Source organism: Phocoena sinus, chromosome 9 (assembly GCF_008692025.1).
Source record: "Phocoena sinus isolate mPhoSin1 chromosome 9, mPhoSin1.pri, whole genome shotgun sequence".
NCBI lineage: Eukaryota > Metazoa > Chordata > Mammalia > Artiodactyla > Phocoenidae > Phocoena > Phocoena sinus.
The window spans coordinates 372046-386315 of NC_045771.1; the positions used below are offsets into that span (position 1 = coordinate 372046).

The 14270-nt window shown below is 45.7% G+C and overlaps 1 protein-coding gene across 8 annotated transcripts in view; it reads left to right on the forward strand.

Annotated features, from left to right (window-relative positions):
* NCAPG2 (non-SMC condensin II complex subunit G2) overlaps window positions 1–14270 on the forward strand; it is a 61728-nt gene that overhangs the window by 27508 nt on the left and 19950 nt on the right. For 3 of the 8 annotated variants that reach the window (XM_032643205.1, XM_032643204.1, XM_032643212.1), the window contains 8 exons: window positions 2591–2813; window positions 2987–3090; window positions 6914–7087; window positions 9002–9072; window positions 10037–10190; window positions 10291–10464; window positions 11164–11280; window positions 11366–11506. In XM_032643205.1, the coding sequence (XP_032499096.1) occupies window positions 2591–2813; window positions 2987–3090; window positions 6914–7087; window positions 9002–9072; window positions 10037–10190; window positions 10291–10464; window positions 11164–11280; window positions 11366–11506 (1158 nt within the window). The remainder of the gene's footprint in view (window positions 1–2590; window positions 2814–2986; window positions 3091–6913; window positions 7088–9001; window positions 9073–10036; window positions 10191–10290; window positions 10465–11163; window positions 11281–11365; window positions 11507–14270) is intronic. The other 5 variants (XM_032643206.1, XM_032643207.1, XM_032643208.1 and 2 more) reach the window with 3 other exon arrangements.

Here is a 14270-nt window from a genome sequence, read left to right on the forward strand (position 1 = left end):
CTTCTTTCATGTCAGTCCTTGGCTTGCACAAGCAAGACAGAGCGTGATTTAGCTGTGAGCTCTCTGGAAAGGTTTGTTACGGGCGCACCAGCTAATTCTCCTTGAAAATCAAGGTCAGAGATTGACAGGCCTGCGGAGAGGCAGCTAACAGGAAGGGGGGTCGATCATCCAGCAGGTTGGCGTGACAGGTAGTGTGCCACTGCAGTGTCTGACACTGGCCGTGCTTGCGTTGTTAGTGCACGTGGGCGCAGCCTGGCCTCCTACATAGTGCTTTGAAGGAGTGAGGGGTATATATACCTCCTTACTTTCCTTGGTGAACGCTGGCAGTGCTGCACTCAGGATCTAGGAGCCACATCTTACGTGCGAAGGCCCTGGGCACGATGACATGGTAGAGAATTAAAGCTGATTAGATAAAATTATGTCCTGTGGCCAAGGGGCAGTTACCAACTTAGTTAATTAGGCTTCTGTTTATAATTTTCATTGTCAGTGCTAGGGGTTTCAAGTTGTTTACTGTTGGTTTCGAAATTCTACATTTTTAGTATTGTGTACCTGAGATTTAGGCCAAATCAACCGTTACTAATATTGAAACGTCTTTATTAAAAAAAATGGGGTTTTCTTAATATGCAGTTATTATTTTTTAATTAATTAATTTTATTTATTTTATTTTTGGCTGCGTTGGGTCTCTGTTGCTGCGCGCGGCTTTCTCTAGTTGCGGCTAGTGGGGGCTACTCTTCATTGCAGTGCACGGGCTTCTCATTGCTGTGGCTTCTCTTGTTGCAGATCACGGGCTCTAGGCGCGCGGGCTTCAGTAGTTGCGGCTCGCGGGCTCTAAAGCGCGCAGGCTCAGTAGTTGTGGCACACAGGCTTAGTTGCTCCCTGGCATGCGGGATCTTCCCGGACCGGGGCTTGAACCCGTGTCCCCTGCATTGGCAGGTGGATTCTTAACTGCTGCGCCACCAGGGGAGCCCCTATGCAATTATTTTTAACATTAGGAATGAAACACCAGTTAGCAATTTTGTTTATGGTCTTGTCTGATGTTAATATCAACCTGTGGGTAATATGTTTAGATAAAATAAAACCTCAGGTAATTGAAGAACCCTAAACTAATCAGAATTGTTCTTCATTTTATTTTAGAAAAAGTGAATCAAAGAAAAATAGGTTAAAATGGGGAGTTTCTGGAAAGGCAGACTTGCGGGGAATGTTCACTGCAAGAAAAACCCGTGGAACCTTGGCATTTGGTGTAAGTGCCGATCGCTAGTTTCCGTTCAAGGTCGTCTGGTCTCCATGAGGGCTCAGGAGCCAACCTTTCCAATGTGAAAACCCTCTCTTTTAGGCACTGCCCCTCGATCCAGTCTCAGTGCTGTGACCTACAGTGTTTCTTGGGTATATTGGTTTCAGCAGGTCTGAACTCTGCGAGGTATTGAGGCTTGAGCAGCCCCTGGTCTCCTGAGTGCCTCGGTTTCCCTCTTGGGATCTGTCTGTCACTGTGCCGGCCGCTCCGGGGTTGACACTCAGCTGGTGGCATGGCTGTCGGGCGGCACTTGCCTTTACTACAGTGACTATTTCAGAAACACCAAGTGTGCGCATGGCAGTGTTCCGGGAGCATGTGGGGGAACGGTCGTAGTGTCGGATGCTCAGACATTTCCTCGGGAGAGGGGGAGTATGTTTGTCTGAATGCGCAAGGTCCTTCTGACCTGGAGGGTGGACTGAGGTATCGTGGGAGTGAGGGCAGGGCCAGGCGGGCAGCTGGCGGGGGGCGGGCAGCTGGTGGGAGCCGGTCCCTGGGTGGGGGGTAGTGGGGGAGGAGACCGGGGAGCATACTTAAGTGCTGATGAGAAAGGTCCACTGGAAGTCCTGGAGAGAGGGGACGGTCATGAGAACCAGGTCCTTGAGGAAAGTCTGTGTCAGTGGTGCTGTCCCCTTTACACAGATGAGTGTTAAGTGTTTGCATAAGTGACAGAGACGGGATTTGAACACTGTACCGTCAGAGTCTATTTTATTTCCATTATTCTGTGGTGTTTCCCCTTGTTTTGAATTTCTTGCTGAGAAGTTTGGCCCTTTTCTGTGGGCAGTGGACGACTTTGATGCTTTTACGCTGAGGGGCAGCATGACAGTCTTGCCGTATGCAGGTGTGGGCAGTGGCTGTGAGGCGGCTCGAGGAGGCCTGTGACCACCCGGGCAGCACCCAGTAGAGGGCGGGAGGGGTGACCGTGAGGGGTGCCTCTGTGTCCGAGGTGGGAAACGGGAGACTCACTTTAGCTTTCTGTGGCAAACCTGTTGTAGATGTTTAAATTCACTTTTCATATTAATGGGCCCCAAGTTGTGGTTTAGGAAATTTTAAAACTATTAGACTGATAATCATAGCTGTCATTTGAGGGTCCACTGATGGTCCTGATGGATTATAACTAATCCCAGCGGCCTTGTGCTTATCTGCCTATGTGTCAGTGCTTTTTAAAACACGGGTTTATTTTAATTTGTCTACAGAAGAGTCACAGATTCTGGCATAATCATTTGAGATGAATTTCCTTGAATGTAGAAATTAGTTCCTTTTTGATTACACTCTCCTTCTGCACATGTGCTTTATCCACAGTTTTGGAAAATATGCCCCATGGAGCACATTCTGGTCCGTCTGGAGTCGGACTCTCTGCCCGTCACTCGGCGCCTGGTGGGCCTTATCTTCAACTCCTTCCTGCCCGTGAACCAGCCCGAGGAGGTGTGGTGCGAGCGCTGCGTGACGCTGCTGCAGATGAACCGTGCGGCTGCGCGGAGGTTCTACCAGCACGCGCACGAGCACACGGCCTGCACCAACATAGGTACCCAGCCCCGCCCCGCGCCGTGAGCCTGGCGTGTTTGCTCCGTGCTCAGTGTGGTTCTTAATGAGTTCCCGTAAAGTAACACTTTAATTATTTGGGATTATAATTTCAGTGTTAGAAACTTTTGTTGAAGGTGCACGTAAATTAATTATTGGTTGTCTCACACATCTTAGCAAAGCTGATTCATGTGATTCGCCACTGCTTGAACGCCTGCATCCGGAGGGCTCTGAGTGCCTGCGGGGAGGGCAGTGAGGAGCCGGGGAAGGAGAACGTGAGCGTGAGTCGAGCCACCGCCTCCCGGCGCCGCCTTGGGGCCATGGGGCTGGGGCCTGGACCACGGGGACGGGGACAGGGCCACGGGGACGGGGTCGGGGCCACGGGGGTGGGGACCCGGACGGGTGCTTCTCCCGCGGGAGAAGGGCAGGGCAACAAGGCAGAGGTGTTATTTCCACAAGCCGTTACCTTAGCAACAAAATTACTTATTCCTTTAGTGCTGATACTTCACCTAATTATTTTGGAGGATCATAAGGAATTTTCTAGAAAGAATTTCTGTGTATCCTTTGTAGTTCACTGTGGAGTTTGAGTAGGATTTAATACAAAGGAAAAATTATCATTGCTGACACTCTTTTCCCAGTTTTCTTCACCTTAAGCTTCTGTATATATATATATATATATATATATTTTTTTTTTAATTGCTTTACAATGGTGTGTTAGTTTCTGCTTTATAACAAAGTGAATCAGTTATACATATACATATGTTACCATATCTCTTCCCTCTTGCGTCTCCCACCCTCCCTATTCCACCCCTCCAGGCAGTCACAAAGCACCAAGCTGATCTCCCTGTGCTATGCGGCTGCTTCCCACTAGCTATCTACCTTACGTTTGGTAGTGTATATATGTCCATGCCTCTCTCTCGCTTTGTCACAGCTTACCCTTCCCGCTCCCCGTGTCCTCAAGTCCATTCTCTAGTAGGTCTGTGTCTTTATTCCTGTCTTACCCCTAGGTTCTTCATGACATTTTTTTTCTTAAATTCCATATATATGTGTTAGCATATGGTATTTGTCTTTCTCTTTCTGACTTACTTCACTCTGTATGACAGACTCTAGGTCTATCCACCTCATTACAAATAGCTCAATTTCGTTTCTTTTTATGGCTGAGTAATATTCCATCGTATATATGTGCCACATCTTCTTTATTTATTCATCTGATGATGGACACTTAGGTTGCTTCCATGTCCTGGCTATTGTAAATAGAGCTTCAATGAACATTTTGGTACATGACTCTTTTTGAATTATGGTTTTCTCAGGGTATATGCCCAGTAGTGGGATTGCTGGGTCATATGGTAGTTCTATTTGTAGTTTTTTAAGGAACCTCCATACTGTTCTCCATAGTGGCTGTATCAATTTACATTCCCACCAGCAGGGCAAGAGGGTTCCCTTTTCTCCACACCCTGTCCAGCATTTATTGTTTCTAGATTTTTTGACGATGGCCATTCTGACCGGTGTGAGGTGATACCTCATTGTGGTTTTGATTTGCATTTCTCTAATGGTTAGTGATGTTGAGCATCCTTTCATGTGTTTGTTGGCAGTCTGTATATCTTCTTTAGAGAAATGTCTATTCAGGTCTTCTGCCCATTTCTGGATTGCGCCGTTTGTTTTTTTGATATTGAGCTGCATGAGCTGCTTATAAATTTTGGAGATTAATCCTTTGTCAGTTGCTTCATTTGCAAATATTTTCTCCCATTCTGAGGGTTGTCTTTTCATCTTGTTTATGGTTTCCTTTGCTGTGCAAAAGCTTTTAAGTTTTATCAGGTCCCATTTGTTTATTTTTATTTCCATTTATCTAGGAGGTGCGTCAAAAAGGATCTTGCTGTGATTTATGTCATAGAGTGCTCTGCCTATGTTTTCCTCTAAGAGTTTGATAGTGTCTGGCCTTACATTTAGGTCTTTACTCCATTTTGAAGCTTCTGTATATTTTAATTCGACCTGAGGTTGGCACACATAGATTGGGTCTGGACATTACTGTATTTTACAACTAGATGGGTGGTGGCGCTCTCAAGGATTTATTCACCGCCACTGCCCTAGGATTCTACTAGAAACGTCGTGGGGTTGAATTTTTGGGAATGAGCTTTATATAGAATTGTCTTTGAAAAAGTAATTTATCAAGGAAGCTATATAGCTGGTATTTCTTCAGAATCCAAAGTGACCAATTATATCATTAAAAAAGGAACATTTAAGACTTAGAAACGTATTACTTATACGCAGTATCTTAAGCTTATAAACAAACTCTCATGCTTGTATGTACCTCTGAAGTAAAAATTTTGGGTAGTTTTGTGGTGCTATGTAGATTAGGGTACTGGCCTTTAAAAGAAAGTCACAAGATGTTGAATATACTTCAATTAAAACCAAAAAAAAAAAGGAAGTCACAGAAGATAGTTTTGCCCTTTTGATGAAACGTGGTTCACGCTGGCTGCAGGGTGAGGCTCCTGCGCTGTCTGGCCGCTCCTGTCTCCATGTCCCCGCCCTGGATGCAGGCCCTCGGCCCTTGAGAGCCAGGAGCCGACAGGGCCGCCCCGCGCTGAGGCTGGGGCTGCGCCAGCGGGCTGTGCGTGGGGCTCAGTCGGCCTGCCCGGGGGCTGGGGGGAGCACTCCCCGGACCCCACCTGCCCTCCGCTTCAGCATCCCCTGCCCTGTCTGTCCGCTGGGGCAGAAGGGGGAGGAGAGAGAAGAGCCTGATGTCATCTTAACGGCCGAATCTGTCTAGCAGATCCATCAGTTCATAGGCCTGTTCAGCCTGGGCTCAGGAAGCCCTCAGCCGGGAGCGTCTGGAGCTGGTTCTGCTTTCTTGGTGGGATTTGAGTTCCCCTTTTCAGAGTTTTCCCCTCAGTATATGGGTTGGGTGGGCAGGATTTTTTAGGGAAGTGATCCTGTAACTTTAGAAACCCTCCCTGGGATGCCAGCTCCAGGCTCGCGGGGCCCTGTGCCTCTGGGCCACCCCTTCACGCTTGTGCTGATGGATGGTGGAAGTGGTTTCGCCAAAAAGTGAAAACTGTTACAGTTCTCAAATACTGAAGGAACCCTCCACCCCCATATTGAACCTAGACATTATTGAGAAAGCTGCATTTTATCACATTTTAGGTCAGTTTCTGTACCGTTAGAAAACACAAGGGTGCTCTATTGTAACCGGTAGTAGAAAAAAAATACAATTTGCTGTCTGGATTTTGTCATTCTAAGAATATTTAATGGCTTAAAGCATAATTTTTTGAATTGGTTCTTTTACCTTTTCACATTGCTATCTACTAAAAATCTCTGCTTTCTGTTTAATGAAATCTTACTTAGGAACTTAGCATATTTTTGTAAAGGAGAAGTGGTGGCTTTCTCAGGGGACTTAAATGATAAGAGTGCTATGCTAATCACTAGAATGTAAAAAGTAAAATTAAATACAGGTTGAAGTTCTGTCAATTTGCTATCTATATCATTCTCATAGTAGTATCTAAGCCTTTAGTAGTTTCATTGCTTTTTAAATTTAGCCATAAGTCATTCCAGGTATTTAGTGCCTATTGAAAAATCTAACTTTATATAGCAACTACTTTTGTTTTTTCTGGGTGTCCACATTAATTAAGTTAATTTGTTCGCCGTATCTTTTCCCATTACATCTGAGTAGCACAAAAATACCAACACCTGAAATGAATCCTGCTTTGCATCTCAAGGTAGACCCTTCCAGGAAATGGCCTGTGTGGTAAGTTGTCAGTTTGTCACAGTCACCGGACAGGGCTGGCATCTGAAGTGGACCACGCGCAGGCGAGCGTGTGGTGCTGGGGAGGCGGCCCCATCCCTCTGCGCAGACAAGGAAGGATTCGCTAGAAGACACGCAGACACCTGGTGCTGTCACTCCCTGCCAGCCCACAAACCAGAGCAGCCCACGGTCGAGGGGGAGTCGATCCCATCAGACATCATACCACAGTCTTAGGGGTTCTATCTGCCTCTCCTTCCATCTCTGCCTTAGGTCTGGAATTCTGAGATGTGCTTTTAGACGCAGTGCTGTTCTCTTGAGAGTTATTATGATTTGATTCTTTCACAGTACAATTTTTTGTATCTTAGGCCCTGGACCAAACGCTGTCAATAAGTGATACTGCGTCCATGGCGGGTTTGTTAGAGATCGTTGTGATTCTTTGGAGAAGCATTCACAGGAGTATGGAGAATAACAAAGAGGCCAGAGTGTACACCGTTAGCAAGTTCGCCTCTATGCTGCCAGAGTACATGAAAGCGTTTAAGGTAAGACGGGCCACCCTGCTAAGGCAGGCGCGCCAGGTCATGTTTGTGCAGGACCAGCCTCTGGACCTGCTCCTCCTCTGCGGAGGCGGGGACTGAGCCACCGCCCACCCCGCAGGACGCTCGGCCTCTCGCCCTTCACGGGGTGAGGCCACGTGTCCTCCAGCCTCCATCCATTCACCCAGAGACTTGTCTGGGGAGCACTGCTTTTCTATCTCTAATGGCCTGACGCTATTTTAGAATCTGGTTTGATTTGCTGGGAATTGAGAAAGAGGAGTTTGTGAACATCAAGATGTAGTAGCACCTTGGTTTTGGGGGCAATTTTAGGCATTTGACAGCATCCGGCAAGCACATGTTTCTGAAGTATCTGAGTTGTGTCTGTGTTATTGAGACAGACAGAACTGTGTGCATAACTTCTGTTTGGAGGAAGGAAACCTCCTCATTCCTTGACTTTCTATTTCTGAGTAAAGGCCATATTTCAAAACCAATGGAAATAAAACTGCTATATAGAAATGTAAATTTATTCCTAATTGTGAAGAAAGCGTGGCTTAAATATAGAAAGGTCATAGGTCTTACGAATCACCCTTATCTTGGTAAAGTTTACTTTTGGTTCTTCTACAACTGCTTATGTGACCTTGGACCTCTTAGCTTTTCTGAGCCGTATTTCTGTGACTGTTATGTCTCCGAGCTCCATCCTGCCTCTGAAATGCAAATGTGACCTGTCTGTGAAGGTAAATAATCAAGGCTGCCCAAGTCACTAGGACATTTAAAAGCTCAGATAATCACATGGGGTTGAGAATTAGAAGATAAACATAGAGGCCATAGGATACCAGACGAGATGACAGGTGAACAGTGTGGCCTGGGTGTGTCCAGGAACAGGGAGGTGGTGAATTAATTCTTTAATCCCGAATTATTCCGGCCAGAGAGCTTCTCTGCCCTCAGTACCTCCCAGAACCTTGTGGTTGGCCCATAAGTGGGTAAGGCATTTGTAAGCCACACATGGAGTGGAATCAGGAGTAGCTGCCAGCCGACTGTTGTAACATCAAGAAAACATTTTCTTTATTGGGAGTTGGGGGTGAGGGTGGGTTCACTCTGACTGAATGAGGATTAATTACAGGCCAGATGGTGACATTGCACCTGTTTCTGTTTCATGTATATGTCCAGGAAAATTGTTGTTTCTTTTCCTTTTAGGGCCCATCTTCCTTCATCCTCTCATCCAACCAAGGGTGTTTCTTATTAAGTGATCTTGATGGAGTCTGGTCTGTCTGCTCTGTTACTGTGATAATACTAGTGGTGGTGATGTAGCTGCAGTGGGGCCCGAGGTGGCATCCTCACTTGGTTCCTGCCAAAGCCCCGCCCTCAGAGACCAGCCCTTCTCCATGTGTGGTACCAGCTGGTTGGGGTGTGGCATCTCATGGGACTTGGGTTTGGCCAGGTAGCTCCATTGCACTGCACTGTCTTCCTAAGGTGTTCTGTTCTGATTATTTTACTTAGGAACTTTTCTGACTAGTTTCATTCCCTTGAGTTTTATACTCAGGACACACTGAGTATATAGAGTTGGGTTTGTTTTTCCTTTCATCGGTATTGTTTTTCAAATACCAGTCAGTGCCTTGACAGCAAGGACTTTGGTCTCTTCTGGTTACTGCTGTATTCCAAGGATCTCCTGGTACACAGTAGGTGCTTAATAAATATTTGCTCAAATAATTCATCACAGAAAGTAGTAAAGTGTCCTATAAAAGTTTGAGAAGACTTATCAAACCTAATGCTTCCCAAGGGGTTAAGACCTCCTGTTGTGTGTTGAGAGTATCACTCTAATTCCTACCAAGCAGCTTTGAAAATGGGTTCCTGGGAGTCATGGGGCCCTCGGGATCCCATTGTTTACGTTCCCTGTTGCTGTGTGTCTTTTCATGCTTTCAGGATGATCGCTGCAAGACCCCTCTGTCTGTGCTGGCCTCCCTGATGCCGGCCTCGGCTGTGCCCACCTTCAGGTGCCCGCCCTCTCCGTGCACTCCTGGTCTCACTTGGTGACGCCTGCGTGACCTTCAAGCCCCCAGTGCTGTGCTCCCTGCCCCTGGCCTCCTCCCCTGTGGCAGGGAGAGCAGGGGATGTGGCTTCCAGGGCTCCGGGACTGCTGAGGGACACAGGAAGCCACCACGGGAAACTGAGAGTCTGGCGTTGTTCAAGTGCCAGATGGTGAGACGTGAGCCATCCCACCGTCCACCACAGAGCCTTGGCCACACGTGACTCTGAGTGCTTAGAATGTGGAGTCTGGGTTGGGGCAAGCTGTGTGTGCATCCTGGTGTGATGCAGACTCGGGGACCTGGTGTGAAAGAGGGATGTAACATGTTTCATCAGTAGTTTTCTACAGTGCCCATGTCTTAAAGGATGTTGGGGGTAGGCTGGGCTAAATAAGATACATTATTGAAATTAATCTTGCCTTTTTAGACGTGGCTACTAGGACCTTTATAATGACACACGTGGCCTGCTTTTGTGGCTCTCATTGTGTTCTTTATTGGGCAGCGTTGCGCTAGGGTGTTGGTTATTAGCGCAGTAAAAATTACTTGTTTTTATTCATATTTATAAAAAAAAATGTTTTGATGCTAAACAAAAAGTATTGTCCCCAGATTACGGATCTTTACTCTAGAGTCTGACAGAGGCAACACAGAAACAAAAGGCCAGGGTTTGTAAGTGCCTGGTGTGTCCTCGGTGCCTCACATCTAGGGGCTCCTGAAGCTGCTTTCAGAGTCAGCATTTTGTACTGGACCTTGTCCTGCGTAGTAATTGTGGGAAAACAGTGTATTTTTCCTGCGGTGGAGAATGTCTGAGAGTTCCCATGATAGGAAGGGCTTATGTACCCTCAGTTTTTAGCTTCTTCATTTTCCCTGCCTTTTAGAAAAGTGAGAAATTGCTATTGAGATATTAGATATGATTTTATATATGTGGCACTTTCAGCTGTGGTGTGATTTCCACACTAAGAAACCAAGAGGAAGGAACAGCCGACAAGAGCTACTGTATTCTGTTAGACTGTCTCTGCTCCTGGGGGCAAGTGGGACACATCCTGGAGCTCGTTTGTGACTCGCTGCCGGAAGAGCAGCCTCAGAGCAAGGTACGCTTGTGTCATTTTTAAAGTTTGCTGAAGGAGGGTAGCTGTATGCTAGAACTCATGTGCTTTCCTGCTATGTGCCTCACTCACTCTGCGCTTTCAGGGTAACTCTGCGTCTAAGCGGAAGGTGCGGGTCCAGGACCCGTGCCCAGTCAAACCCGGGCTGGCGCTGGTCTACGTTGAGTACTTGCTGACCCACCCGAAGAATCGCGAGTGCCTGCTTTCCGCGCCCCAGAAGAAACTGAACCGTCTTTTGAAAGCCCTTGAAACATCCAAGGTAACTTTGTAGAGCAGCTGCAGGTGCCGTGGAAGTTGAGCGATAGGGTAAGGTCTAAGTTTTCCACGTTTATAGTGTAAAATTTTCACCTGGGGGCGGGATGGGACTGGGTGAACACTTCCAGGCCCTGGTCTTTCTAGCAAGTCATGTTCAGAGCCCAGTGTCCTGTTGAGGCCAACTCTGAGGGTGAGCCGGTCTGTCGGAACAGGCCCGACAGCAGGAAGACGGCCCGCCACCCCAGGTCCCCTTGCTCTGGCCCTGCTCATCGACGAGGGAATTCCAGCCCCCTGAGTCCTGGGCAGGCTTTTCTAGGGCCCTTTGGAGAGCGAGTCCCGTGAATTTCCAGTCTCCTTTCCCCGTCCTGGCTCTTCGGCCGTCTCCTCCAGGCCAGCCCTCGGAAGCAGCCTGTTACTGACACTGCTGCCAGAGGCTCCCACCTATCAGCACCAGACATCGGATGTCGGCGGGTTGGAGGTGGGCAGCGGGCGCTGCAGGGGGCAAGGGCTGGACGAGCTTGATCCTGAGGGCTCCTTGAGCAGCACCTATGAAAAGGTGTCTTCTTGTCCCTTTACGGGAGGCTTGGAGGAGGGAGGACACTCGCCCTGCTGCTCTGGCAGCCCTCTCCTGGCGCAGCTATGTCCTCACCTCATGCGCTGTCTGCTGAGCCGGAACCTAGCCTGCAGATGTCCTGTTTCACAGGTGGATCTGGAATCGATTTTGCAGTCGCCAGGTGGGAGCCCTCACCACCTGAGTGAAGGCACTGCCCTGCGAGCCTTCAGCCTCCACTGTCGGTTGAGTATCCATCTTCAGCACGAGGTGCGTCCACCGGCTTGGGTCAGGACACGGGGCGAATTGGCCCAGCGGCTATGTGACTAACCTGTCTTCTGTTGTTGTTGGACAGTCCTGCTCAGAAGGCAAAGTTTACCTGTCCACTTTGGAAGACACTGGGTTTTGGTTAGAAAGCAAAGTTCTATCTTTTATCCAAGATCAAGAAGAAGAATATCTGAAGCTTCACAGGGTCGTTTATCAACAGATTATCCAGGTTAGAAGTCTTTAGACACAGAGACCCGTCTCCAAATTGTGATGTGCTTCCAGGTTTTATTTTCTAATTTAAAGCTGTAACTTTAGTCAGTACTGCTGCTCTTCTTAAACACTTACAGTGGCATCTGAATATCTAGAGTTTATCTTTTTTTTTGTATGTTTATTTACTTATTTCTTAGTAGTCATCCATTTTATACACATAGTGTATACATGTCGATCCCAATCTCCCAATTCATCCCACCACCACCACCCCGCCGCTTTCCCCCCTTGGTGTCCATATACGTTTGTTCTCTGCATCTGTGTCTCAATTTCTGCCCTGCAAACCAGTTCATCTGTACCATTTTTCTAGGTTCCACATGTACGCGTTAATATATGATATTTGTTTTTCTGACTTGCTTCGCTCTGTACGACAGTCTCTACATCCATCCACATCTCTACAAATGACCCACTTTCATTCCTTTTTATGGCTGAGTAATATTCCATTGTATATATGGACCACATCTTCTTTATCCATTCATCTGTCGATGGGCATTTATGTTGCTTCCATGACCTGGCTATTGTAAATAGTGCTGCAATGAACATTGGGGTGCATGTGTCTTTCTGAATTATGGTTTTCTCTGGGTATATGCCTGGTAGTGGGATGGCTGGATCATATGGTAATTCTATTTTTAGTTTTTTAAGGAACCTCCATAGTGGCTGTATCAGTTTACATTCCCACCAACAATGCAGGAGGGTTCCCTTCTCTCCACACCCTCTCCAGCATTTGTTGTTTGTAGATTTTCTGATGATGCCCATTCTAACTGGTGTGAGGTGATACCTCATTGTAGTTTTGATTTGCATTTCTCTAATAATTAGTGATGTTGAGCAGCTTTTCATGTGCCTCTTGGCCATCTGTATGTCTTCTTTGGAGAAATGTCTGTTTGGGTTTTCTGCCCATTTTTGGATTGGGTTGTTTGTTTTTTTAATATTCAGCTGCATGAGCTGTTTATATATTTTGGAGATTAATCCTTTGTCCGATGATTCATTTGCAAATATTTTCTCCCATTCTGAGGGTTGTCTTTTCGTCTTGTTTATGGTTTCCTTTGCTGTGCAAAAGCTTTTACGTTTCATTAGGTCCCATTTGTTTATTTTTGTTTCTATTTCTATTACTGTAGGAGGTGGATCAAAAAATATCTTGCTGTGATTAATGTCAAAGAGTGTTCTTCCTATGTTTTCCTCTAAGAGTTTTATAGTGCCCCGTCTTACATTTAGGTCTTAAATCCATTTTGAGTTTATTTTTGTGTATGGTGTTAGGGAGTGTTCTAATTTCATTCTTTTACACGTAGCTGTCCAGTTTTCCCAGCACCACTTGTTGAAGTGACTGTCATTTCTCCATTGTATACCTTTGCATCCTTTGTCATAGATTAGTTGACCGTGGATGCGTGGGTTTACCTCTGGGCTTTCTATCCTGTTCCATTGATCTATGTTTCTGTTTTTTTGCCAGTACCATATTGTCTTGATTACTGTAGCTTCGTAGTACAGTCTGAAGTCAGGGAGTCTGATTCCTCCAGCTCCTTTTTTTTCCCTCAAGACTGCTTTGGCTCTTCGGGGTCTTTAGTGTCTCCATACAAATTTTAAGATTTTTTGTCCTAGTTCTGTAAAAAATGCCATTGGTAATTTGATAGGGATTGCATTGAATCTGTAGATTGCTTTGGGTAGTATAGCCATTTTCACAATATTGATTCTTCCAATCCAAGAACATGGTATATATCTCCATTTGTTGGTATCATCTTTAATTTCTTTCATCAGTGTCTTATAGTTTTCTGCATATAGGTCTTTTGTCTCCCTTGGTAGGTTTATTCCTAGGTATTTTATTCTTTTTTTGCAATGGTAAATGGGAGTGTTTCCTTAATTTCTCCTTCAGATTTTTTATCATTAGTGTATAGGAATGCAAGAGATTTCTGTGCATTAATTTTGTATCCTGCAAATTTACCAAATTCATTGATTAGCTCTAGTAGTTTTCTGGTAGCATCTTTGGGTTTCTCTATGTATAGTATCATGTCATCTGCAAATAGTGACAGTTTTACCTCTTCTTTTCCAATGTGTATTCCTTTTATTTCTTTTTCTTCCCTGATTGCCGTGGCTAGGACTTCCAAAACTACGTTGAATAATAGTGGTGGGAGTAGACATCCTTGTCTTGTTCCTGATCTTAGAGGAAATGCTTTCAGTTTTTCACCATTGAGAATGATGTTTGCTGTGGGTTTGTTGTATATGGCTTTTATTATGTTGAGGTAGGTTCCCTCTATGCCCACTTTCTGGAGAGTTTTTATCATAAATGGGTGTTGAATTTTGTCAGAAGTTTTTTCTGTATTTATTGAGATATCATATGGTTTTTATTCTTCAGTTTGTTAATATACTGTATCACATTGATTGATTTGCGTATATTGTACAATCCTTGCATCCCTGGGATGAATCCCACTTGATCATGGTGTATGATCCTTTTAATGTGTTGTTGGATTCTCTTTGCTAGTATTTTGTTGAGGATTTTTACATCTATATTCATCAGTGATATTGGTCTGTAATTTTCTTTTTTTGTAGTATCTTTGTCTGGTTTTGGTGTCAGGGTGATGGTGGCCTCATAGAATGAGTTTGGGAGTGTTCCTTCCTCTGCAGTTTTTTTGGAAGAGTTTGAGAAGGATGGGTGTTAGCTCTTCTCTAAATGTTTGAAAGAATTCACTTGTGAAGCTATCTGGTCTAGGACTTTTTGTTTGTTGGAAGATTTTTAA